At 43.8% G+C, this 25,656-nt stretch overlaps 1 protein-coding gene across 1 annotated transcript; it reads right to left on the bottom strand.

The window, feature by feature from the left end:
• Positions 1–791: 791 nt before the first annotated feature.
• Positions 792–25,257, bottom strand: MYLIP (myosin regulatory light chain interacting protein). The gene is made up of 7 exons (XM_037518900.2): positions 25,148–25,257; positions 23,867–24,057; positions 12,144–12,329; positions 9,145–9,342; positions 7,634–7,798; positions 6,345–6,765; positions 792–2,843 (listed from the first exon to the last, which is right to left on the bottom strand). Exons 1-7 carry the CDS (start codon positions 25,232–25,234, stop codon positions 2,754–2,756), a joined length of 1,338 nt encoding a protein of 445 aa, XP_037374797.1. The 5' UTR covers positions 25,235–25,257; the 3' UTR covers positions 792–2,753.
• Positions 25,258–25,656: the final 399 nt, after the last annotated feature.

Genomic DNA, 25,656 nt, shown 5'->3' with positions numbered 1-25,656 from the left:
AGAACAATGTTGTCCTGTTCATCTGATGACCTGACATCCATCTATTCACCCATCCACCCACCTTTCCATCCACTCATCCATCCATCCATCCATGCTTTCATCCATCCATGCATCTACCCATCCACCCACCTTCTGGCCATCATTTTGAGGCTAGCACTGTAACATCCCCTCCAGTGCTTAATACTGCATGATTCTAAATATTATTTAACTTCTCTGTCTTGATCAGTTAAATTTCCAGCACCCAATAACTTAGTAGGTGCTCAAAATTAGTTGAATGAGCAAATGAGTTAATTTGTAGAAATGGATGATGAACTTAGTAAAGGAATGGTAGAACACCAATCCCCATCTCTCACTTTTTTAAAAATTATTTACTTGAAGTAATTGTATTTGTACTGAACTTTTGCAGCAGCTCCAATGATTTCTTTCAGCCGCTGCAGAGAATTACCACTTACATACATGCAGTGTTCTCTACTCCACAAAACATTTTTTTAATTTTATGCTTTTTACATCATTTTTCATTTTTGCACAATGGATGCATTTTCATCTTGGTTATAGTCCCCATACAATTCCCACCCCCCTTGTTTTGATCCTACCCCCTCCTACCCCGCCCCCTGCAGTGCATGTTTGGTTTATAGTTGCTTGATGATTTTTTCCCTGGTCCCTATTTAGGTTTTCTAAATTCCTGCTATGAGTGAGACCATCCGGTATTTTTCTTATTCTTTCTGGCTCCTTTTGCTGAGCTATAAACATATGCTATAAACATAGGGGTGCGGGTGCCCTTTTGAATTAACGTTATTGTGTCCTTTGGGTAAATACCCAGGAGTGGAATTGCTGGATCCTATGGAAGCTCCGTCTCCACAAAGCATTTCTTGAGCAACACAGCTAGCAGACACTGGCATGCTTAGAGCAGTTAGGTCCTAGCAGTAGCGAGTGGGCTGGGCTGGAGGAATCTAGTTCGAGAGACTGAGACTGTGGACTCCTGGGTCCTAGACAGGCCCTCCCTGTCCTGAGCAGGAACACACCAGCAGCAGATCTGGGCTTAAATTAACTTTCAAAGCAGCCATTGTTGTTATTCCCTTCCTTCTCCAACACCTTTCAGTCCTTTTCCCAACTTTAACTTTTCACCTCATGTACACTCGCCCCATTTTCATCTCCACTGTCCAGTCCTAGAGCCAGAAAGCACAGGTGTGGGAATGGGTGGACATTCTCCTGGACAAGAGCCAATACTCTAAGCATTTTCAAATTGTCCACATAGCATCAAAGCAGACACCAACTATGACATTATCTACGCCCTTTCCAATGAAGGCAACTGCCATGGGTTTGCTTTAAAGTCTTTATTGTCCTGAATATAAAAGACAGAAGTCCTCTAGGATATAACAGAGTTCTTTATGTGGAAACATTATTTTTTTACAAGTGAAAAAATAAATACCTCTTGGAATAAAGGCTTATATGCTAATATGTGCCATAAAAAAGTAGAGTTTTAATATCTGACAAAATGTCTGTGCAAAGAAACAAATGCATAAACACATTACTGCTACATTAAGGCAATATGAAAAGTATACTCAGAAATTTCAGTAAAGTGACAGTGTAGGTTCCTAGCTTTTACTGAGCTAGTATTGCACCCAATAAGGTCATCTAGGTTTCCCAACAGCCTAGAAAACCCACAAGCTGACCGGCGTCCAAAATGCCCAAGTGGGAGTGGAAAACATGATTAAGAATACAAAACCAAAAAACCTGAACCCCCCCAAGACATACGATGGGGACAACCAAACCAAAAGTTAATACTTCAGCATTTACTTAAAAAAAAAAAAGTATACACTATCTATTATACCTATGATAAGGCTGTAGAAGGCTCGAGCAAAGCAACCCCGCTGGGTGGAGCTAAAGTAGAGGGCTTGGGAGAACTGAAGACCGCCCCCCGCCCCAGGTTTGGAAGCTTCATCTCTGCCAGCAGGGTTCTCTCTTCCAAAGGAACATGCACCCCCTTTTTAATCTGAAAACAAAATGTTCCACTTACTCAAGAGGCCCCAAGAGAGCTTGCCTACTGCACAGAAACCTTATAACCAAATTGGTAGCATCTTATAATCCAAAGGCTTGGAGTACGGAGAGGTGGTTGAAAAGGAACTGGAAGCCACCCACACTGCTTCCCACTGGCCAGACTGGTTTAAATCTGACGCCCTGGTTGTCGACGTTTTAAAAGCACAGAATTGACTGTTCAATCTGTCGGCCTTCCAATCATTCTCGAACGAGTTATAAAACCAGAAATGACGTGAAAATGACTACTTCTTTAAGAAAGATTTTCCTGTTAAAAATGTTCGGAGTCCCATGACCATACAAAAAGAACCAAGTAAATTCTTAAAGTTAATTCTTACAAACTTTGCTGCAGGTAGGAAACTTACCTGGGGATACATTAAGGAGATTGACACCAACATTTTCTAAAAGGTATCCACTTTTTGGCTAGGTTGCCACTTAACTGACATCAAAGATTTTACTTATTCTTTTACTTGCTCATAAAAAGAATTAAAGTCTAAGGAATATCTCTGCGTCCCAGAACTCCTCCTGGTCCCCTCACTGGACCCGCGGGGTCTAAGCATGGTATGTTCTGGCGGCGAGGTGTAGCTGTCTTCTTTTCCTTCTCGGTTTAAATGTTGCATGGCAGAGGGAGTGGAGTGGGAGTATTTCTTTTCTCCACAACCTATTATTTTTATAGTTCGTCATAGTGCAGTTCATGGGAAAGTGGCAGGTCGCCCAGATCAGATCACAGTCAGGTTGAGAAGACTGGTGTGGGTCGGGAGGTAAACGTGCTGGACATGCTCCACTCGTGACCTGCATACCGGACACGACTGGAAGAGAGAAGCCAACAGCACCTGTTAGGGCACCTTTCAGGATACCTGTCTGCAGTGTTCACCTGTGGCACCTGTTACTTTACATTTTCTCTTTTCTTTTTTTAAAAAGATTTATTTATTTATGCATACAAGAACTGGGGTACAGGTCAGAGGTGTGGGGGCGTGAGAGGATTCTCCAGAGACAGAGTGGGGAACAGAGCCGTGGATTGACTGAAATACACTGCTGAAGGGAGCAGCGGGCGAGACAGGAGAGGTCTGCTGCGCCATGTGGGTTGCTCCCTGGCTGGGGCTCAAACTCGTGCTGCAGTGGCTGTGGATAGCTTCATAGTGCAGTGCTTAACCCCTTGCACCACCAGGAAGGCCCCTACTTTCCATTTTCTAAGTGAGAACACAATTACTTCTGGTTACGGGCTCCCCAGTGGCGCAGCAGTTGAGCGCTGGGTTACGAAGCTGCCCGCAGCCTCTGCAGCGCTGGTTGGATCCCCGGCTGCAGGTGAGGGTCCCACATGGCACGCAGACCTCTCCTGCTGCCCGCTGCTCCCCTCAGCAGTGTCCTTCGGTCCTTCTGCCTGCTCTGCTCCCCGCTCTGGCTCTGGTGAATTCTCTCACCCTCCCGCACTTCTGACTGTACCCAGTGCTTGTATAAATTAATTAATTAATTAAAAAAAATAATTACTTCTGGTTTTCAACCAGTGGACACCTTTGCTTTCTAGTATGTTCCAAAGTGTATGCTTTACAAAGGATTACAAAGAGTAGCTAAAGAAATGTATAAACTGAAGGAAACGACTTAGCTTTAGTTAAACTATTAGATGAGGCACAGTAAGAAAATGATGATTAAAGATTTCTTGCTGTGCAGGAAAACTGGCCCCAGCATGGGCAGATGCGGAGCCATGGGCAGCGGCTAATAAGGAAAACCTTCCAGACACCATGACCTTGGCGAGGCTGGTGGACACAGGCCAGTGCCACAGGCCAGCGAGTGCGGCTCTGCTCCTGTCACAGGTGATGCTCCACATTCTGGGCTGGTCTCTCAGCAAGCATGTGCCCTTCCTCAGCCCAGGAGGAGTCTCAGGATATGTGGGTGCAAAAAGGCAAATCCATGACTACTTCTGGGGAACTAAGCCATCACAGGAGCACACTCCACTCCGAAGGACACAGGCTTCCTGCTGGCTCATTATGTAGCCATAAAAATAGTTCTGAAATTAGCAGCTTCAGGGGGACTAGATGTTATTTAGGGCTAGTTTTACATAAAGCCACAGTGACAGTTCTAAGAAAAGAAAAAAGAGTCAAAAAACATTTTAAGAGTAAATGTAAGGTGCAAGAAAGAAAAATTACTATATTCAAGTTGATTTTATTTTTTATATCAATGTTATAATTAGTTCAACTTGCTAATAGCCAATGCAAGGAGCCCTGAGAGGCAGTAATAAAAAGAAATTGATCACAGGGCCTCCCCCATGGCGCAGTGGTTGAGCGCTGGGTTGTGAAGCTGCCCACAGCCTCTGCAGCGCTGGTTCAATCCCTGGCCGCCGGGCGAGGGTCTCACATAGCGCGCAGACCTCTCCTGCCGCCCACTGCTCCCCTCAGAAGTGTACTTCGTCAGTCTGCCTGTTCTGTTCCCTGCTCTGGCTCTGGTGAATTCTCTCACCCTCCCGTGCTTCTGACTGTACCCAGTGCTTGTATAAATAAATAAATCTTTTTTTAAAAAAGGAAAGAAAAAAATTGATCACAAATAATCAGAGTAAAACATCAACGATGGATAACTGTAGTTAACTGTAACTCAAAACTCCAGTATTCCTTTCCAAATATTTGAGGTAAATAATAAACAACATCCTCCTCAGTGTCAGAAAGCAAGAGACAACATGAAATGCAGAGGAAGTCCGGAGCCAGCCCTCTGGAGGCCTGGATTCTGGTCCTTGATTCAGCCACTAAACTAATTTGATACTCAGTCGAGTTTTCAGAACTTGAAGCCTATGATTCAGAGTATTTACACTGTTGGAAAGAATATGCTAATTAAGGTATCAAAACAGAGATAACCAAATGCAGATGAAAATGAAAATTGGTCTCCAAGATCCAAATAACAAGGCGAAACCATTCTTCTGGCAGAGAACTCAGTGAGAACACTGAGCAGTTAAGAAAATAAAAGTAACAATAATAATTCTTTCTCATGAATTTTCTATTTTTCTACGTTAAAATTTTCTATGTTAAATCCATTTTTCATATTTATGGAGAGGATATTTTTGTATCAGTTGGACAGAAACAGATTTATAGTCCAACATTAGAGTAGCTTTGAATTTAAATGGAAAAGGTAAATCCTCTCAATAGGTAAAAATTCAAGCAATATAATCAATCTTATGACTCATATCTTTAAAGAAAGATGGCAGCCGTGAAATACTCCAATTGTTGTGCAGTGATTCATGGAACGGAACAGAATGAACAGAGAAATGTACAGGAAGAGATGGAGAACTGGTCTTTTTTTTTTTTTTTTTAAGATTTCTTTCTTTATGCATACAAGCGCTGGGCTACAGGCCCAAGGTGGGGGTGAGTGTGTGAGAGAGGATTCACCAGAGACAAAGCAGGGAGCAGAACAGGCAGACTGACTGAAATATACTGCTGAGGGGAGCAGCGGGTGAGTCAGGAGAGGTCTGCTGCACCATGTGGGTTGCTCCTTGGCCGGCCGGGGATCAAATTTGTGCTGCAGAGGCTGCGGACAGCTTCATAGTGCTGTGTTTAACCCCTGCGCCACCAGGGAGGCCCAGAACTGGTCTTACGTGTTTGGAGAAGCTGTATATGGTTATGCATCTCAGAACAAACCTAGAGTGAGAGAGGACTTGCATCCTTGCAAATTCATATTCAAAATCTCCACTGTGAGGAAGCTCTATATAACCAGGTAGAGGATCCACTTAAGGATGCTGCTCATCTCCCTCTCTTCTCTGTGATCATAATCAAACTGGCTCTGGTAGCAGAACAGAGATCACACATGAGCTTTTCCACATGGATTTGGCGTCACTTCCACTGACAGCCAAAGACTTGAGTTGTAACTAAAGAAAATGGTTCTCATAACCCTGGAGGACACTAGTCAACTACATACTGCAATATTTATACTCTGTATTTTATGGTTATGCAATATTTATACTCTGTATTTTATGGTCATGAAATGATTTCTTCTTGTTGAAGTAGAAACATAGAGTGTGCTGTTAGTGGTAAGCTTTACAATTTACACATTATAGAATATTGAGAGAAATTCATGAAAGTGGACAGACAGATGCTAGACTATAACTAATAAGGTAGCAGAGTGAAAATCTTTGGACCATGGAGACCATATTCTTAGCTGCACCAGAAAAGAAAGAAAAGAGTATGCTAATCTCAAGTGTCCACAGGGCAACACCTTTGAAGACCCTTGTAGGTGGACACGGGCTTTATTTGGGTCTGAGTTAAAGGGCCAGCTCCTTAGGTGCCACAGCTGGGAATGAGAGGGATACAGCAGGCCAGCAGAGCCCTTACCTGGAGCTGGGAGGCACAGCTCTCACAGCACACAGTGTGGCCGCAGGGACAGAAGGCCGAGTTGATCTCCTCCTCACAGCACACCATGCACAGCATGGCTTCCTTCAGCTTGCGCAGCTTCTCCTGGAGGGCTCTGGTCTGCTGGCAGCTGAGGCCCTCACAGCTGCTGCAGTTCAGCCCGTTCTCTGAGGACTTAAGGGGAGAGTTGGGGGGACTGTGGTCGCTCCTCGAAACCAGGTCCACGACGCCGGCGTTGTACAGAGCCCTCCTGGCGTGGTCATAGACCTCCTTTGACGTTCTCTTAATATCAAAGACATACTTCTTGCCGAGGTTAATGTTTTCATTCAGAAAGAGAGACGCCAGGTGGCCCTTCAAGTCTCGGCTGTACTGCATCATGACGGCGCTGGTCACCGTGTCACACCTGCGGGGAGAGAGCGACACCCACGTCAGCACAGCCAAGCCCAGGCCGCGCCCGGCTCAACCCTTCAAACACTGCTGTGATTAAGAGACTCACACCCACAGGTAGTTAATTGTTTGCAAGTTTGAAATGAACACATCCAGTTACTACAATTTCACATGTGCTGAGTCTTCTACCTGTTTCTCAAATGTCTCCAAAGGCAAAGCAGCTATAATGCAGGGCACAGTGATTGTCCACCTCTGGGACATGAGCTACTGTCCAAAGCAGCTTGGGCAAAAAAAAAGGACATTTCTCTTTGAAGTCTTTATTAAACCTTTCTATGAATTTTTAATTCTGCTTCACAATTTGCAGGTGTATTTTAACATAAAAAAGGCTGTTTGCCTGCCTATTAAAGTGCTCATTTTTAATTTCCTAAATATTGGAGTCATATCCCACTCTAAAGCACCCTCTGAAATGGGAGCGTAATACTGTTATTAACAAATCCTTGAGGGTGGAGCGCAGATTCAGGGTAGCAGCTCCCCAGGGAGGAGACACGCTGTATCGCCTGCTGGGCACAGGCAGAGGCTCAGTGAACAGACTCAACCCCTCGGGAGTTATCTGGGGGAGCAGAGGTGCTCAGAGAGAGCAAGCAAAGAGATGAGCAGCAGGATACATCATCTGTGCAGAGCGTGGAGAAGCCCCTTCTGCGGGAAGTCAGCCCATGCTGATGAGGACTCCATGGCTACAGCAGACACGGTATGTTTGAAAGCAGCCGCTTTCTGTCCAAGATTCGATGACACAATGATACAAAAAACGGTAGGAGCCTTGTGGCCACCTGAAAAACTAGCACAGTGGATGGGCGCTGAGTTAAGGGGTGCAGAGCAGTACATACCTGTAGAAAGCATGCGTCTCTGTGATCGCCCGGTAGAGCCCGCTGGCTGCCCTGGTGCTGATCATCTTAAACAAGAGCACGATGCTGTTCCCAGACTCCTTGGTGACAGTCAAGTACACGTTCTTTCCTGACTGGGTGGCCATCTGCACCACAGGGTAAGCTATCCTAGGAGACGGGAGGAGAGACGTGAGCAAGACCAGAAGCGATGTCACCAAGTGCGTCTTTGTAGTTTTCTTGGTGTTCATGGCCCAGCAGTAAAATCAGGCGCTCAGTCTGAGGCCGACACAGCAGCACTCTGCTCCCTAGTTATGAAAGTGCACTGGAACAGCTGTGGGTAAGTGGAGAGGGCTGTGGGAGGGAGTTCTGGGGCGTGTGCAGGTGTGAGTAGGTGAAAAGTGATATTTTTATAGCAGTGAACTTAGTTGAAAAATATTAACTCTGCTCCATTAGGATGCTTGAGTTAGGATTTCAAAAACTAACAGGGGGAATTCCCTGGTGGCGCAGGGGTTAAAGACAGCACTATCAAGCTATCGCCAGCCACTGCAGCACGAGTTCTATCCCCGGCCAGCCAGGGAGCTACCCACGAGGTGAAGCAGACCCCTCCTGTCTCACCCGCTGCTCCCCTCAGCAGTGTGTTTCAGTTGATCCAACTGTTCTGCTCCCCACTCTCTCTCTGGTGAGTTCTCCCACCCCCTGTACCTCTGGCCTAGGCCCCAGTTCTTATATGCACAAAGAAATCTTTTTTTAAAAAAAGCCTAACAAGGCCAATGAAGGCCTGAATAATAGTAATGTACAAAACAAATTAAACCACTTCATTCTTTTATTTATTTATTTATTTATTTATTTATTTATTTGTTTGTTTTTTTGTTTATACATGCACTGGGTACAGTCAGAAGCGCAGGAGGGTGAGAGAATTCACCAGAGCCAGAGCGGGGAGCAGAGCAGGCAGAAGGACCGAAGCACACTGCTGAGGGGAGCAGCGGGCGGCAGGAGAGGTCTGCGCGCCATGTGGGACCCTCCTCTGGTGGCCGGGGAGCAGCCGGGGATCGAACCGGCGCCGCAGAGGCCGCGCGCAGCTTCGCAACCCAGCGCTCAACCGCTGCGCCACCGGGGAGGCCCTAAACCACTTCATTCTTAAAGGATGATTGTCCAGTAGATCCCTGTCCATTTTCTTTTTTCAGGGTTAGAGCTATAAAAGTATACACATGCGTATGTATTAAAAATAAATAAGGGGCCTCCCCAGTGGTGCAGTAGTTGATTGCTGGGCTGTGAAGCTGCCTGGGGCCTCTGCAGTGCCGGTTTGATCCCCGGCCGCCGGCGAGGGTCCCACATGGCGTGCAGACCTCTCCCACCGCCTGCTGCTCCCCTCAGCAGTGTACTTCGTCAGTTTGCCTGTTCTGCTCCCGGCTCTGGCTCTGGTGAATTCTCTCCCCCTCCTGCGCTTCTGACTGTACCAGTGCTTGTATAAATAAATTAATTAATTAATTAAAAAAAAATAAGACTGGGTTTACCTATTGATTGGACTAAAGTCATCTTTACAAATTGAGATGCCGTCAGGTCCAACCCCAATGAGGAGTTTCTGCCCTTCGCTGTCCCTCACAGCATGCCATTCTATGCCATAGTTCTCCATTGCCGACACGATCTGCAAAACCTGGTATTCCGCCGAAGCCTGGCTGGTCCCCTCCAAGTCCTTATGCTTTGCAACAATGCTGTAAGGACACGAAAGGGGCAGAGAAATGAACTTACGCAGTGTTCAGGGATAAATCTGCATCATTTTCACAAGCGAATTACATTGACACCATCATTTATGCATCACAAAAATTAAATACATTTATTATTGATGTTTCATTTAGCAAACACATTGTCTTTGTCTTGCTAATTGAAGTTACCCTGCATTACGACATTACCTAAGTTTCAGGTGTACAGAACTGCAAATCAACACGTGTGTATACTGTTAAGTTCACTTTTGCTAAAAGTTCTAATCTAATACTACTTCATATTCACCAAGATAGCTATAATAAAAATGAGCGATAACAAGTGTTGGCAAGAATGTGGAAAATTTGCAGCCCTTGTTTATTGGCAATGGTAATGTAAAATAGAGCAGCCAGTTTGGCAGTTCCTTAAAAATTAAACTGGAGTTGGGCCTCCCCTGGTGGCGCAGGCAGTTGAGCGCCATGCTGTGAGGCTGTCTGCAGCCTCTGCAGCGCCGGTTTGTTCCTGGCCAGCCGGCGAGGTTCCCACATGGCGCTGCAGACCCCTCCTGTCTCGCCCGCTGCTCCCCTCAGCAGTGTATTTCATCAGTCTGCCTGTTCTGCTCCCCACTCTGTCTCTGGTGAATCCTCTCACCCTCCCGCACATCTGGCCTGTACCCCGGTTCTTGTGTAAATGAATAAATAAAATCTTTTAAAAAAAAAAAGTTCTAATCTATCCTATCTCATACCTTGTTCTCATTTTCCCAGTTTATCATCCCGTCTTTTCCCTACCTTACTGGTAACCACCAGTTTATTCTTGTTTTACTTGTTTCAACTGTTTCTTTTTTCTACATATATTCACATATGAGTGAAATCACACTGTCGATTTCTGTCTGGCTTATTTCACTAAGCACTAACTCCCTCTATATCCATCTTTATTGCAGATATTAGGATTTCACCTTTATTTTTTATCTTTTTTTTTCTCCCCCACCTTTACTTTTTAATAGCTAAATAGCATTCCGCTGCGTGTATAAACCGTATCGTCTTTGTCCACTTGTCAGATGATGGGTATTTAGGCTGTTACAGTTTGTAGCTACTGAAAATTATTCTACAATAAACATGGGGATGTAACTGTTTCTTCAAGTTGTTTCTGTATTTTTGGGTAAATACCCAGCAATGGAATAACTGGATCATACAGAATTTCTATTTTTAATTTCTTGAGGAATCTCCATCCTGATTTCCATGTGGTTGTAGCAATTTACATTCCCGCCAGCAGAGTGCAAGAGTTCGCTTCCCTCCTCACCCTCTCCAGCACTTGTTTATTTTCTTTGGGGAAATCATCAACCTTTCAAGATCTCAACTAGTAAACATTATTATTTAACTATTAAATATTCAGTAGGAAAAACAGAGGATGCTGGATGGGGATGAATTAGAAGAATTATGGAAAATTTTCTTTTTTTTATTTATATTTTTTACATCATTGTGTATTTCCTGTAAAATTCCCACCACCAATTCACCTGTGAAGCATCACCATAGTCCCTTGTGCTCCTCTCTCCCCTGTTTTGATTCCTTTTCTTCCTCCTCCCTAATAGAGTATCTCTGATTTATGGCTGCCTGCTAATTTTGTTTGTTATTTTTTTTTTCCCTGATCCCTTATTTGGCTCCTCTATGTTCCTCTTATAAGTGAAACCCTCCAATATTTTTCTTTTCCCTCTGGTTGATTTCACTGAGCATAATCCCTTCCAGCTCCATCCATGTTGCTGCAAATGGCATGAGCTTATCTTGTTTGATTGCTGAATAGTACTCCATTCTGCATATATATCACACCTTCTCGATCCACTCATCTATTTTTGGGCATTTGGATTGTGTCCATATCTTACCTATTGTAAATAGTGCTGCAGTAAACATAAGAAGTTTTTCTAAAAATAATGTAAGAAATTTATATGTAGGAACTTCTCATGCATTGTTTACATTTACCTTATAAACCTTAAAGATCCCTACCTACCTCTTTCCGTCCATGTCCTTGTGTATTTCCTTATTTCCTTCCCTCGAGTGTGGACTTACTTCTGATGAACAGAATATATGGTGGAAATGACTGGACATCACCCACTGCTGAGAGTAAGTTATAAAGAATTTGACTCCATCTTAGGTGTTCTCTGTTGCTCAGACTTGGATGGCTGGCCCTGGGTGAAGCCAGGTACCACGTGATGAAACAGTCCCTGGGAGAGGCCCACGTGCTGAGTAAGGGACAAGCCCTGCCAACAAGCCACATGAGTCAACCTGGAAGCAAATCCCTCTCTCCATGAAGCCTTCAGATGAGACCATACTCTCGACCAGAGTCACATAAGATCTTCAGCCAGAGGACCCAGTCAAAACAAGTCCAGATTCCTGACCCGCACAATTGTGAGATAATGTTTGCTGTTTTAAGTCACTAAGTTTTAGGGCAACCTGTTACACAAGAATAGAGAGCTAATATGCAGGCTTCTTGGTTTGAGCCTTGCTGGTATGAAGAAAATACCAAAACACTTGGTAGATTTTTTTTCTTTTAGGAGATTTGCATTCTGCAAAGATCAGAGGTTTTTAAAATTCCTGTCATGTAGCATTTCACAAGGGCGTTTATTTGTCTGGAACGATTGGTAGCTATACGCTTTTCAAAGAAAAGGCCAAGAATCTTTTGGAAATAATTGGTTAAACTGGCAATGGCTAGGTCTTAAGCCTCACGAATTATCTGTATATACCGCAAATTCATTTTGCTGTTGGAAACTCTTCTAAATGTGCTAGAATCTGAGTTTCAACACAAGCCTTCCCTGCAGGCTCACCTGTTCAGGGCGGCACTGGAGAGCTCCTTTGCACACAGCTCCTCGTAACTGTACTTGGCGGTGTTCTGGTTGTAGTCTCCAAACTTGGTCTGGGCCAGGAGAGCGCTGAGTTCCACTGCTTGCTCTGGGGAGCATGGGAGGTGGCCTGCCAGGAGGGACTCCCTGATGTGCAGGAAAAAGATATGCCTGCAGAGCAACATGAGAATGAGGTTATGCTGGGATTAACTTGATATCAAACTCAACCTGCTTAGCAATTTCACAATCCCTTTTAAGTAGGGAAAACAGCAATTACAAAAGCCATCCTGAAAACAGTTTCCATGAAAGAACCTTTTTTATATTATGAATATTAAGGTAAAATAAGTCTAAGGATTAAATTTCCCTGGAATTAATTACAAGTATAACCCAAATGAATCTAATGAAGTTTAGTAGCAGTCAAGTTACAAATGTACACTAATTCTATTTTAGCATTATACTTAAAAATAATCAGAAAATATTTGTTAATATCTTGAAATTCTTAAACTTATTCAAGTGACTCCCCCTAAAATCTTTAGTCTTAGTCCAAACTTCTGTCCTTAGAACTGTAGTCAAAGGCCCACTTGCCCAGAGACTACTCCATTTGGATGTTCTTCAGAATTCAATTACTGTTCATTTAAAACCAAACTCACTGTCTCCTCCCAAACCCACCATTGCTCCCAGTGGAAACCACAGACTCACTTCTGATTCAATCCTATTTCCACCTATTTTCTGTCTCTGAAAAATCTTTAAATCATGCTCCATTCTTCTCATTTTTACCTCCTCTGTTACAATATCCTCCCAGGTGATCTCTCTTCTGGACGCTGTGGTAATCCATCAGCTAAGCACCTGCTTCTGGTATAAACCTGACATTTCTCTGCTCAAAATTCTTTAAGGGATTCCCCACTATGTGCCAAGGGAGCATGCACCCTGGGTTCGCATTGCCTGGCTGCAGGCTTCTAATCACATTTCTTGTCATTCCCTCCAGCTACAATGGCGCAGGAGGACAAGTCCTCTTTTTGGAATTGCCAAGTACGCGCATGCCTGAGTCTGGCCTTGCTGCTCCCTCTGTCCTGAAGGCCACTGATTCCGTCCCTCACTTATATACCCTTTTGTCTATATCGCAGGCAAACTTCTTTCTACAGAACAGTATCTGACATAGTCTGACTTCTATTACTTAGATGCACATAAACTGACTTCTTAAGTGTCTCCAACATCAGAGAACACTATATGCAAAGCTACATATTGTCTGCAATCGGTTCATATTCTACCTCAATTTCTTTCTCTTTGAACCTGTCCTCACTGTGCACAATACTATTTTCTACATTACCTGAAAGGTATGGCATATTTAGAAATTCCTGGAAAACTTCAGGTGGTATTGCCTGCCAATCTGTATTACCCAAGATTCTAAACAGAGTGTCTGCACTGCCAGAGGTAGACCAGCTGACGTGGTAAAGTTTGTTTCCGCAGACATACAAGCACGACTTCCTGTGATGACTTATTGGGGCCTCTCAAACTTGCTTAAATGCCCTAATAAAAGGATGAGAGAGAGGGCCTCCATGTTGGCCTAGAGGTTAAGTCTCAGTACTATCGGCCCTACAGCCTGAGTTTGATCCCCAGCCAAGGAGCTAACTCACACATGGCACAGCAGACCTCTCTTGTCTTGCCTGCTGTTCCCTTAGCAGTGGATTTCAGTACATCCATCTGTTCTGCTCCCCACTCTGTCTCTCATCAATCTTCTGAACCCCCACACCTCTGGCCTACACCCCAGTTCTTCTACGCCAAAAAAAAAAAAAAAAAAAAAAAAGAATGAGTCAGAAACTGAAATGCTCTGGACACTACGTATATTCAGTTCTCCTTCTGATCAAGGATACCCTTATCCTAGTCCTCACTACTGCTTTCGTTTGCATCCTACTCTTGTGTCTGACATGCCAGCTAGAGGACAGCATGAGCAAAGTCAGAACAGCAGGAGAAAGTGAGGCTGGAACACAGGGAGAGGCTCTAGTAATGTCTCAAAATAAAGAGCCAGCTACCTTCCTTCAACTCAAAAATGTTTAAATTCAATGTTTTGTGCCTTTGACAATGACAAAGAAATATTTTAAATGATCAAGCTCTGCCAAATACTGTGTTTTTTCCCCCCTTATTCAAAGCCCCTATGAAGAAATCACAGTAAGAAAGCATAATAGCACTGAAAGAAGATAAGTATGGTTTTTATTAACCCAAACATCTGCTAGTCTTTAAAGTATTTCTGACATACTGCTGAACTGAGAAAGGGGTCCTTTCTGGGGCAGAGAAATAACTACAGAAATGACTTGCTTGAAAACAGCTATCTGAGGAATGAGGTCTAGCATTCCCACAGAATCTTGGCACGCTGCTTCGGTCCTCAAAGGGCTTTTAGGTGACCATTTGGTAAACTTCACCTTGGTTAACGCTGCACCTCTGTCTCTGTAGTCACTGGGAGTATGTTAGTATGAAATGAAAATATGCACATATGCTTACATTAAAGAAATTCCACACTGAAAAAATATTAAGGGTATCACCACACACTAAGTGTTCTCAATTTAATTTCTACTGACATGAAAGTGTCTTTTAACTTACCCCCAAGTTAGAAATTAGTTCCTGCTTTATTAAAGAGTAAATAGAGTTTGCAAAAGAAGAGTTTCAAAACTGATCCAATTCTTTTTCCAAGCTGTCCACGCCTACTTCTGGAGAGACAGCTGCCAAAATCAAAGGCAAAGAAGCAGTAACAGAACATGAACAGGTGGGCGGCAGCCTGACAGCAGTGCTGTCTACGGCCTTGTGTGTCAGGATTAAAAAAAAAAAAAAAAAAAGGAGACAATTGGTGTTTTCTACATACTTCACATTCTAGGCTAGTCTGCAATCAAAACCTGTAAGCAGAACAATTCTCCTTACTGTTTACATAAACCTACCGACTGGGTTCCTCCTGTATTTTATAGTTTTGTGGGCTATAAAGCAATCTTTCGATTTCAAGTTCAAGAAATAACGAACATCATGCATTATTGCCTCTTCACCAAGGCTGAGGTTAAAGGTGAACACAACTGGTGTTATCTTTTTAGAGGGAACTTAGAGCCATTTAGCACGAAGGAACGTTTCCCATCAAGGTAACTCTGGCCACAAACTGGGTTTTGTGTGACAAGTTTCTGCTCTCCAGGATGGAGCTGTGACAGCAAAGATCACCAGCTGTAAGGAAAGTCACCAGTGGACTCTTTAGTGTGATCTTTCCAAGCCGGAGGATGACAGAGCTTAGAGACACATTTCTAAGAAGGAATCCAGTGATGGCTCAAATGTTAGGGGTGGTTTGGAATTAAGGTTTCCCCTATTATTTTCTCTTGAACCAGCTGGCCTGTAACTGTCTGGCTCATGGATTAACACCACCCACCCCCCCAAACCTCCACCCCTTTCTTTTTTTATAAAGTAGGGGAAAGGTTACCAAAAATTTCAAAATAAGCAGATGTGGTCCAAGTGGGTCTGCAGTGAACTGTTGTGGTTTATTTTTCCCCTACGGATCAAAAATGGGTGGCCTATTTAATTCAATTTAGGCTCCATGCTAGAATTACATATCTTATAGGCATACCAAACTGCATCTTCTAAACTTTCTTCTAGTTACCCTTTAAAATTCATGATTCTTCATGTTTTATCCAGTTACTAAAGAAAATGGATATTTTCAATTTATGGATCACATTTTGTGCCCATAGGGAGGTTAACTCATGTCTTTCCATCACTGGTGCAAATGAATTCATACTTACTGTAGCATTATGGAAGATTGAAAAAAATTTTTTTGGTATGCCAATTTTTCATTTTAAAACGAGTCATATAGTCTTCACATATTTTTCAAAGTACCTCAAATTTCCTCTATTTTAAAAAATTAATTCTTTTCTATAGCTTTAAGGGATGAAGTTAAGTCTTTCATCTTTTAAGAATGTGTAATCGGTGAAGTTTCTGCTAAACACCAACTTGGCTATTAAAGAAATCATCTAATAATCAAAGCAGAACTTTCTGCAAACCAATGGGGAGGTGTAGCTCTGTTCACCATGGACCGTTACTCTCCATTACTGCCCTCCAGTTATATTCCCTGCTACCTCAATTCAAAGAGCTTTTCGTGGGCCTCCCCTGGTGGCACAGCGGTTGAGCGCTGGGTTGCAAAGCTGCCCGCAGCCTCTGCAGCGCCGGTTCAATCCCCGGCCACCAGTGAGGGTCCCACATGGTGCGCAGACCTCTCCTGCCTCGCCCGCTGCTCCCCTCAGCAGTGTACTTCGTCAGTCTGCCTGTTCTGCTCCCCGCTCTGGTTCTGGTGAATTCTCTCACCCTCCCACGCTTCTGACTGTACCCAGTGCTTGTATAAATAAATAAATAAATCTTAAAAAAAAATTTATTCAAAGAGCTTTTCGTGACAAAAATGTAAAATATCTACATTCAGATTCACTGTTTAACTTCAAATTTAAGGATTTAACCTAAGTAGTTATTTTGAAAAACTCTCCAGTTTCAATAAATGAACATTATTTCTCCCCCCAAAACGTGACTGTCCCTGGCTGTGGTTAGTAGTGGTTTGTCCCACAGCTAGTTTGACCCCCGGTGAGCTGTCTTCCTCAGACCAGCAAGTTATTTAACCACATCAGTATATTTTGAACCAAACTGTGACTGCCAAGTTATATTTAGAAACATCATCAAAACAGAATTGCTCTAAGAGTTTCTTTGTTTTGTATCTTAAATTTCAGGGCAACAAAAATCAGTTCAAGATGGATCATAGGTCTAAATGCAAAAGCTAAACCACAACACTTTTAGGAGGATATAAAGCACAGAGCATCTTCATGACTTGGGGGAGAGGCAAAGACTTCTCAGAACAGTCAGCAAAAAACCCATAAAAGACTAAAATGGGTAAGTCAGACCTCACCAAAATAAAAACTCCCACGCATCAAGAAAACAGGCAAATCAGACAGAAGATTGTTACCTGGGTAATATATAAAGATTGTTACCTGTGTAATATATATGCAACTCAAACATAAAGGTAGCAACTCAATAAAAATAGGTAAATGACAACAGCAGCCCCATTAAAGATGTATGAAAAGCCACCAAACTCATGAAAACGTATTTAACACTATTAATCGAGAGACATGCAAATTAAAACCACAAAACAGCCACACAAAGGCTGGCAAGGATGCAGAGGACCTGGATCTCACTATTGAGGGGGGTACACAATGTTAAAACGGCTTTGAGAAAAGGTGTGACAGTTACTTATAAAAGTCCTCTATGACCCAACTATTCCATCCTTAGGTATTTACTCAAGAGAAATGAAAATACTCTTCAACAAAAAGATGTGTACTAGAGTGTTCAAAGCAGTTACATCCATAACTGCTGGAGAACAAGGTGTTTCTCAATAGGAGTGTGAATAAGCAAACAGTTGTACATTCCTATCAGGGGATGCTATCCAGCCATAAAAGCATGGGCCACTGAGATGTACAACAATAGGTTGACACTCAAAAAATGTTTGATGAACAAAAAGCAGCTAAACACAAGACAGTGTTCACTGTCAGATTCCAGCTACATGAAACAGAAGAGGCATAACCAATTTATGGTAGAAAAACCACAGGACCCTGGTTGTGAAGTATGTGGGTGGGGAAAGGATTGGAGAATCTTCTGGAGTAGTGGTAATATTCTAAAACTTGATAAGGGTTTTGTTCAAACAGGCATATCCACTTGTCGATACTTATTAAATGTTATAATTAGGACGAACATTTCATCATATTTAATTTTGGTATCAAAAGGAAAGAACAACGAGAGGCAAATACTGAATTTAGTGAATGATCTGCATACTTTATTTAGGGGGAATTGATCTTACACACCGCTTATTTGAAAAGCATCAAAACAGGAGATGATGGATGAGTGAAGATCAACATATGCATAAACGTGATCAAGCAAGTAAACTTTTAACAGTAGTAGCCAGCTAAGGCAACTGGATGTTCGCTGTAAAAATCTTCAACTTTTCTGTATATTTGAACTTATTTCTAAGAAAGATTTTCGAGTGAAAGTCCCTAAGGGTGAAGGTTCAAAATTCAAATGAATAGCAACACCTAAAATGACCATGAACCGTCAGGTCTACTATACTTCAAGCAGGGCTTGGAGCTGAGAAACCTGTCACAACCAAACCACTACAAAGTTAGCGCTCATTCTGGTTTGAGGAGATCCTTCTCTAGCCCCAAAATACAAAATGGGAATCACTGATAAATCTGCTCCTCGTCGGGCTCCAAAGCAGCTCCAAGTTATGGGGCATGAGGGGAAGGGATATTCCCAACATCAACATTCATTACAATCCACCCCAGAAGAGACCTTGGGAGCAGAAAATCTGTACCTTTAAAAAATATAATTATTCACTCAGTACCTGTCCTTGGTAAACAATAATCCAGGCAATCCTGTAGTTTGAAAGTGTTAACTACAACCTCTTTCTAGATCAGCAGGTGCCTGACCAGGCCTGGAAAGGTCAGGCTGCATTAAGAAATGGCTCAGATCATAGCTGTAACTGTTGGCTTGGAGACGTGTGGTGCTGGTCACACAGCACACCTATGTGAGTCTGACCCTATGCGCCTTCTAAATATTCAGATTTCACTGAATATAGTTCAAGATTAGAAGTTCATCTTGGTAACTTAAAAATCACTATCTCAATGCTTCATACAAATACGTTAAATCCTTAAAATTCAAAAAGAGACTGAAGATATCCAGGTGGGAGGTCTGTGGCTAAAATAAACATGTAATAGCACAAGCACCCTATATTTTTAGCAAATAAGCAAAATAGAATCTAAATTAGATGCCTCCCTGGTGGCGTAGTGGGTTGAGCACAGCGCTATGAGGCTGTCCGCAGCCTCTGCAGCGCAGGTTCAATTCCCGGCCGGCCAGGGAGCAACCCACATGGCACAGCAGACCTCTCCTGTCTCGCCCGCTGCTCCCCTCAGCAGTGTATTTCAGTAGATCTGCCTGTTCTGCTCCCCACTCTGTCTCTGGTGAATTCTCTCACCCTCTCGCACCTCTGGCCTGTACCCTAGTTCTTGTATAAATAATCTTTAAAAAAAGAAAAGAATCTAAATTAGAATTCAAAAATTTAGTACTGTTTTGGTGACTCATATTTATGTTTGTATCAATCTTTTTAAACTGTCCTGGGGTCTATTTTGTGTCTGGGCATGCAAAAAAGTGTCATTCCACTCTGAGGAATGCAGCTGATAGGAAGAACATAAATGACATCTCTATAATAAACACTTTTGCAACAGCATTGTACTTAACCTACCCTGCCTAAACCACACAAAGGTAAATGATGCTGTTTTTAAAGACTTGGAACATGACTACAGGCATTACTGATTAAGGCCAATGTGAATCAGCTCAGAGTTGGTTGAGATTATCACATTTTATCTTCCTATAATCTGCACAGGGCATTTGCTCTGTGTTTCAATAATGCCTCTTCTCTATGTTTCTATATCCTAAGTGATTTTTGTTGGAAGACGGGAAAACTGAGTTTAATAAGTATTTAGGACTTACAAATTGGTTGAAATTAGATAAAGTGCTACTGTAGCTTGAAGATTATCTGAACTTTAAAAAAGATCCAGGCAAACAGAAGTTCATTTGAGATAAGAACAGCTGCAATAAACAAATGGGGTGGAGAAGATGAAGGAAAGAAAGGAAGCAAAAGAATGCCAAGCGCTGAGCAAATTCTTAACAAAGAATGATTGCTACGAAACATTTTTTAATGGTGAGATTTCTCTTTGATAGTCTCAACTTTCCAGGGTTTAGAAGCAAACTGGAAATTAATGTCTGTAAGAAAATTTACATCTTCAGTATCAGTGAGCTCCATTTTAATTTATTTCCCAGTTCTTAATTGTTGATTCAATACATTTATGCACCAGACATTTGCTTGACTCTGGGAATACATGTTGATCAGCTCCCTGCTTAAAGGATTTGAGATTACCAGAATGACTGACAATAAACAAATTGTCACACAAGTAAATGTAGTGTTAATCGCTCATTAATGATGTAAAGAAAACCTTCAGGACACCTTGGGAGACTTCAGTTTCCCCAGCAGGCCTAGAGAAAGCTTTCACCAGGAGTGATGACTGGCTGAGGTCTAAAGAAGAGGGTGATTTAACTGGGGACCAAACTCCTCACATCTCCGAAATCTTGTTGAGGTCTAGCATTCAAGATCACAACAACACTTTCCTTGAATAGTTAGTTCAGGCTCATGAGTCCTGCTAGGAAATAGAATTCAGGTGTTGGTGAGTCTCAACTAAGCAGAGTTACCCCAGCAAAGACCACACAGCTCTGGGAAAATATGGCAAGGTCAGGAGAAAAAGAAAGATTTTATTGGCAGTGGATGGTGTAAATATCATCTCTGGGGCCTCCTCGGTGGCGCAGCGGTTGAGCGCTGGGTTGCGAAGCTGCCCGCAGCCTCTGCTGCACCGGTTCGATCCCCGGCTGCTCCCCGGCCACCGGAGGAGGGTCCCACATGGCGCGCAGACCTCTCCTGCCGCCCGCTGCTCCCCTCAGCAATGTACCTCGGTCCTTCTGCCTGTTCTGCTCCCCGCTCTGGCTCTGGTGAATTCTCTCACCCTCCCGCACTTATGACTGCACCCAGTGCTTGTATGTATGTATGTATGTATCAATCAATCAATCAATCAATAAATAAATCTTAAAAAAAATAATAATAATTTCTTAAAAAAAAAATCATCTCTGTAGATTCAGCATATACGTCTCCAATCTCTGGTTTTGATAATGTTAACAAAATCTCACCTAAATTGCTGTGAATAACTGAGAGTCCTTTGAAAGGCAACACTTTCAAAGATCATTATTATTTCAGATGTATGTCCAGAATACATTAGTTTCACTTTTACTTTTAATCATAGCATGGCAAACATCTGTTGGAAGTACCTGCTGTCTCCATCTCTAGACTCAGCCAGCCTAAACAAGACTCTCCCATTATTGTCAGGACTCTCATTCCAGAGAAAACATAATAATGTGGGTAAAGAACCAAATCTGCAATTAGGCCTAATCAGAAACCAGATTAACTCTATCTACTAAAGTAAGCAGACATCTGATATACTTTCTGTCTTCAGAGGAATGTATTTAGGGAAACATGGAAAATACTGCAGACAGAAAGCAAAAGCAAAGGCAAAAAGTCTATAGCTAGAAGAGAGTTGAGAAATAATTTCTTGTCTTTTAACAGTGATAAGGAGCTGGGCTTAGTCTTGGAAGTCTGTGCACGCTGATAGTAGGTGGCTCACTCCGACCTAGAAGGCAGGGCCTTGGCAGCCCCCTCAAACTCTCCTATTACAAGCAGGCCTGCCTTCCAGCCCCTCATTCTCACATCTAATCAGATGCAAAGGAATACTTGAGCTGCTCCCATTCCAGTTAGGTCAGCTCTACTGTGAGCCTGCTACTCGGATTATCCAGAGGACAACTTGGCCAAGACATCGCAGCATCATTTAATAAACTGTCTAGACACTTTGATATATACTAAATGTTCCCTCGTGACTGAGAGACAGTGACTGAGAGACAGTTTGCCTGTTATAACTGAACAGGCAAAGCTGAGTTTACTCACTACATGAACAGGTCTATTTCATCTTCACAGCTTTTTTCTATGACAAATAAACATTAAAAAGTCTGTCAAGCCTGCTTTATCTCGCAAACATACCATTAAGAAAAACAATTATCTTTGTTCGATAAGTACCATTGAAAAACAATGCTAATTGTAACTAAGCTGGACCAATTACAACTTCCAATCCTAATTAAAAGGTGCAAATGCTAATTATAAACTACTTTATCTAGCTATTAAAACAGGATGCTGTATAAACTTTAGGTGACAGTTCCTTAAAATTCTGTTTTTCAGACAACCCCACAAGACAAGAAAAATTCACCAGTATTTTAAAAGCAAGTCAAAAGTTTAGCTCACATGAATTCTTCAATAAGATTTCAAAAAGGAATTAAAATCAATTACAATTACCTAGTTAACTAGGTGTGTGCAGTCTTCAAGTGCTATTAAGCATGAATCTCAAGAGTCAAAGTCAATTGAGTCAATAAAGTAGGAAATTTGATTCCAGTTCTAATTCATAAAATGTCTCTATTTCTCGTATGAATAAAATAGATTAGATAATAGTTATTAACTCAATTACCAGAAAGCACTGGTAAAGACCATCTAGTAGTAAATTTTAAAGTCTGTATGCATTCATAATATAAATGCTTCACACTATTGTGGCTGCAGTCATTGCTTAAATTATTTACTCAGTCCTCTACGCTTTTGCAGATTTAAAAATTACATCTGTATCACAAAAAAACTAGGTTTGCATCCAGAGGCTTGAGATGATTGCAAAATCATGATAAGACTATACAATGCAAATTCCAATATGTTGTGTTATATTTTGCCTCTTACTCAATTTCAAGTTATCACATGAAACATGAAGTGGAAGCAAGCTTCCACTAACCAGCTTTAAGGGAAAAAAACAAAACAAAACAAAACAAAAACCAACCTATTCTGATTAAAAATGATGACCTAAACATTCTTAAACATGCAATCATTTGAATATTTCACATGTTCAGGAGCATTAAGGGTTCAATATGCTAACTGCCCTCAGAAGCAAAACTGAACATTTCCTTTACCCTTAAAGCTCTCAAACAAGGCAAAGCCAAAGCAGACATTTCAAATTCAAATAAATCGTACTTCAGAACATGTTTCTATCAATCCTTTGGTAAGCAAAAAAAGACATGTTAAAATTCTTAAAAGATACTGTTCACTCACCATTATGCAAAATTTTCACTCACATTTTCCACAAACATGGCAAATTTCCAAGCGAAAGGATTATGAAAAACATTAGGACTTAGATTTAAAGTTTGCTGTGTTAAAAGTACTCATTTTTCTTTTCTTTTTTTATATGCCACCCTAAAATTTAGGTCTCTTGCATCTCAGCCATCAATATTAAATACTGGTTTTCTAGTTTGGCTCATCCTTGAGAAAAACATGAGTCCAGGGAAGAAAATAGTTTCCATTTGAAAAAGGAAACCACAAGCTTCAGCTGTCTACCACTCTTGGTGTTTTTTTTTTTTTATAAATAAAGAGATAAATGCAGCCATCTAAACTCAACAATCATAGGTAATAAGTCTGTGGGTGGAGTCTGGTTACACTGGCCTCAAAAGCATTCTCTCACTGAGTTTTCAAGAAACTTAAAAACTTCTAGAATTCTGCCTTACCTTCCACGGAGCTCTGTGCTGCACACTGTAATCTGACACTAGCCTGAAGAAGTTGACCAAGTTTAAGTAACCCAAGAGGAACTGTTTCCTGCTTTCTGTTAGAACAGTCCACAATGACCTATAGTAGCATTGCTCAGACAGAGGTTACTATCGGGCATTAGATGCTGCTATCAGGAAGTCAGTTGGGTTTTTTCCCCCTTTTTGTGTGTGTTGTGGTACTCATCTCCAATTTTGTAAGGATTCAACCCCGTTTTCAGATTGTTTACAAAGACAAGGCCATCCCCAAGGAGAGTTGGAAAATACACCCCATGCCAACTCTGTAGCTCCCCGTTCCAACAACAAAGGACTGTGCTATGGAAAACTAATTATGAACTCACTCTCCATCAAAGCGAATTTGCCTAGAAGGTGCAAAGGCCCTTTCTAAATGGGCTCTAGAGTCTACCTGACATTGGTTTACTTGAGCATCACTTTACCTGGTCTGCTCCTGTAAGATGAGATGAGGTTCCACGAAGAACTTGACTCTCAGTTTAAGCCGGTAAGGGGGTAGCCCATCCATCTGCTGGGAGATGCGGTTCCTCAGATTGAGCCATAAGCTTTCACCTTTGCTACCAGTGAACTGCAGTCCAAAATAATCCACTTCTATGATTCCCAACCGCCTGCACACCTAAAACAAAAACGAACGCAGCATGGGTGAACAAGTGGCCTGCACAGTCCACGTGAACCCAGATCCCCTGGTCCCCTTCCAGAAAGTCTAAGGGCCTCAACATTTCTGCTGTAAATTGTTAGAACAAAGTTCTCAGGCTCCAGGGATACTATACCATTAGGTGTAACAGAAAGGATGATCCTTCCTTTAATATCTGGGACATGCCAATTGCAGAAGAGAAAAAGGTGAGTCCTCAAAAGCACCTTCCAGAAGAACCAGGCGGGGAATCTACAGGTATTTTCTTCCTTCTTACTCCAATCACCGGAATTCCCTGCACCCTCCAATCTGCACAGCTGACTTGGCAGCACATTATCTGGACAATGTGAACCATCTGGATTCCCCCAAAAATAAATAAATGAAAAACCAAACTAAACACGCCACAAGTGTCAGCTCCGCTTTGCAAGGTTTTTTTTCCACACATCTCGGGTCTGGGGTTTTTTTCCACATCATCTCGGGGTCTGGGGTGGTGGTGGAAGGCACAGGGATCTCACTGGAGATCTAATTCGCTCTCTGCCGTGCCAATGCGCACTGCTGTCCACGCTTAAGGCCACGCTCGCTTACAGCTCACCGGGCAGTGGATGCCCCACACCTGCTGTCCTCTCCCGTGCCAAGCCAACCCGGAGAGGCAGGTGAACAGCCCATTGGAGATGCAGCAAGACACAAGGGCTCGAGGTGCCTGCCAAGCAACCCGAGGACTTGGCCTGTCTCCAGCCACCTCACCCCGGGACGCGGTGGCGCTGCCAAGCCCCGCGGGGACGCCCCAGGCGGCATCAGCAAACACCTGCAGCAGGTGTGCGGGGCCGCCTCGTTCTGCAAAGTGCGGGGCTGGGGCGCGGGCTGGCAGGGCCTCCGCGGGCCCCCCAACCCGAGCGCGCCCCGCGGGCCCGCAGGGGGCCGGAGGGCGCCCCGCGCCCGCGCCCAGGAGGGGGTGCGGGCCGTGCGCCCAGGGCGCGCTCCCCGGGGGGGCCGCCGCAGCGCCGCGGGCCCCCGGCAGGCGCCGCGCCCCGCGCCCCGGGAGGCCCCACCTGCGCGCCCGCGGGCCCCGGCTCACCTGGGTGAGGCAGTCCTCGCCGTTGGCTTTGGTCTCCACCTCCACCTCCATGAGCACCGCGTCCGGCCGCGTCACATAGCACAGCATGGCTGGGCGCGCCGCCGCCTCGCCCCCGCGCCGCCCGGCCCCGCCTCGGACAGGCCGCCCCGGAGCCCGCCGCGCCGCAGAGCCGGCCCCGCGCGCCCGCCGCCCCCTCGCCGCCCGCGCGCCCGCCGCCCGCCGCCCGCTCCCCGGTACCGGTCCCGCGGCGCGCGGCTCGCAGCAGCCCGACTGCCGGCGCCGCGCCGGGCGCCCCGCTTATATAGCGGCCCCGCCCCCTCCGGCCCGCGGCCCGGCCAATCGCCGCGCCGCGCCCCGCCTCCGCCGCCCCGCCGCCCAATGGCGGCGCGCGCTCGCTCGAGGCCCCGCCTCCCGCCGCCGCCGCCGCGCTCCAGGACCGCCCGCGGAGGGGGCAGCTCGCGGGAGCCGGGGAATCGCGGGCGTGGGGGGGGTGCAGGAGGCCCGCGAGG

This window comes from Talpa occidentalis, unplaced genomic scaffold (genome assembly GCF_014898055.3).
Source record: "Talpa occidentalis isolate TD23 unplaced genomic scaffold, MPIMG_talOcc4v2.1 talOcc4.2, whole genome shotgun sequence".
NCBI classification, from domain to species: domain Eukaryota; kingdom Metazoa; phylum Chordata; class Mammalia; order Eulipotyphla; family Talpidae; genus Talpa; species Talpa occidentalis.
This window is presented reverse-complemented; position numbering and strand designations above follow the sequence as displayed.

What these genes read in the sequence shown, in the direction of transcription:
- MYLIP (XM_037518900.2), bottom strand. Translation starts at nt 25,234, where the DNA reads ATGCTGTGCTATGTGACGCGGCCGGACGCGGTGCTCATGGAGGTGGAG. An exon ending in TCCAGTGCCGCCCTGAACAG is followed by an intron (nt 9,343 to 12,143) that starts GTGAGCCTGCAG and finishes GTGTCCTTACAG; the next exon opens with CATTGTTGCAAAGCATAAGG. An exon ending in GCTGTGCCTCCCAGCTCCAG is followed by an intron (nt 2,844 to 6,344) that starts GTAAGGGCTCTG and finishes TCTCTCTTCCAG; the next exon opens with TCGTGTCCGGTATGCAGGTC.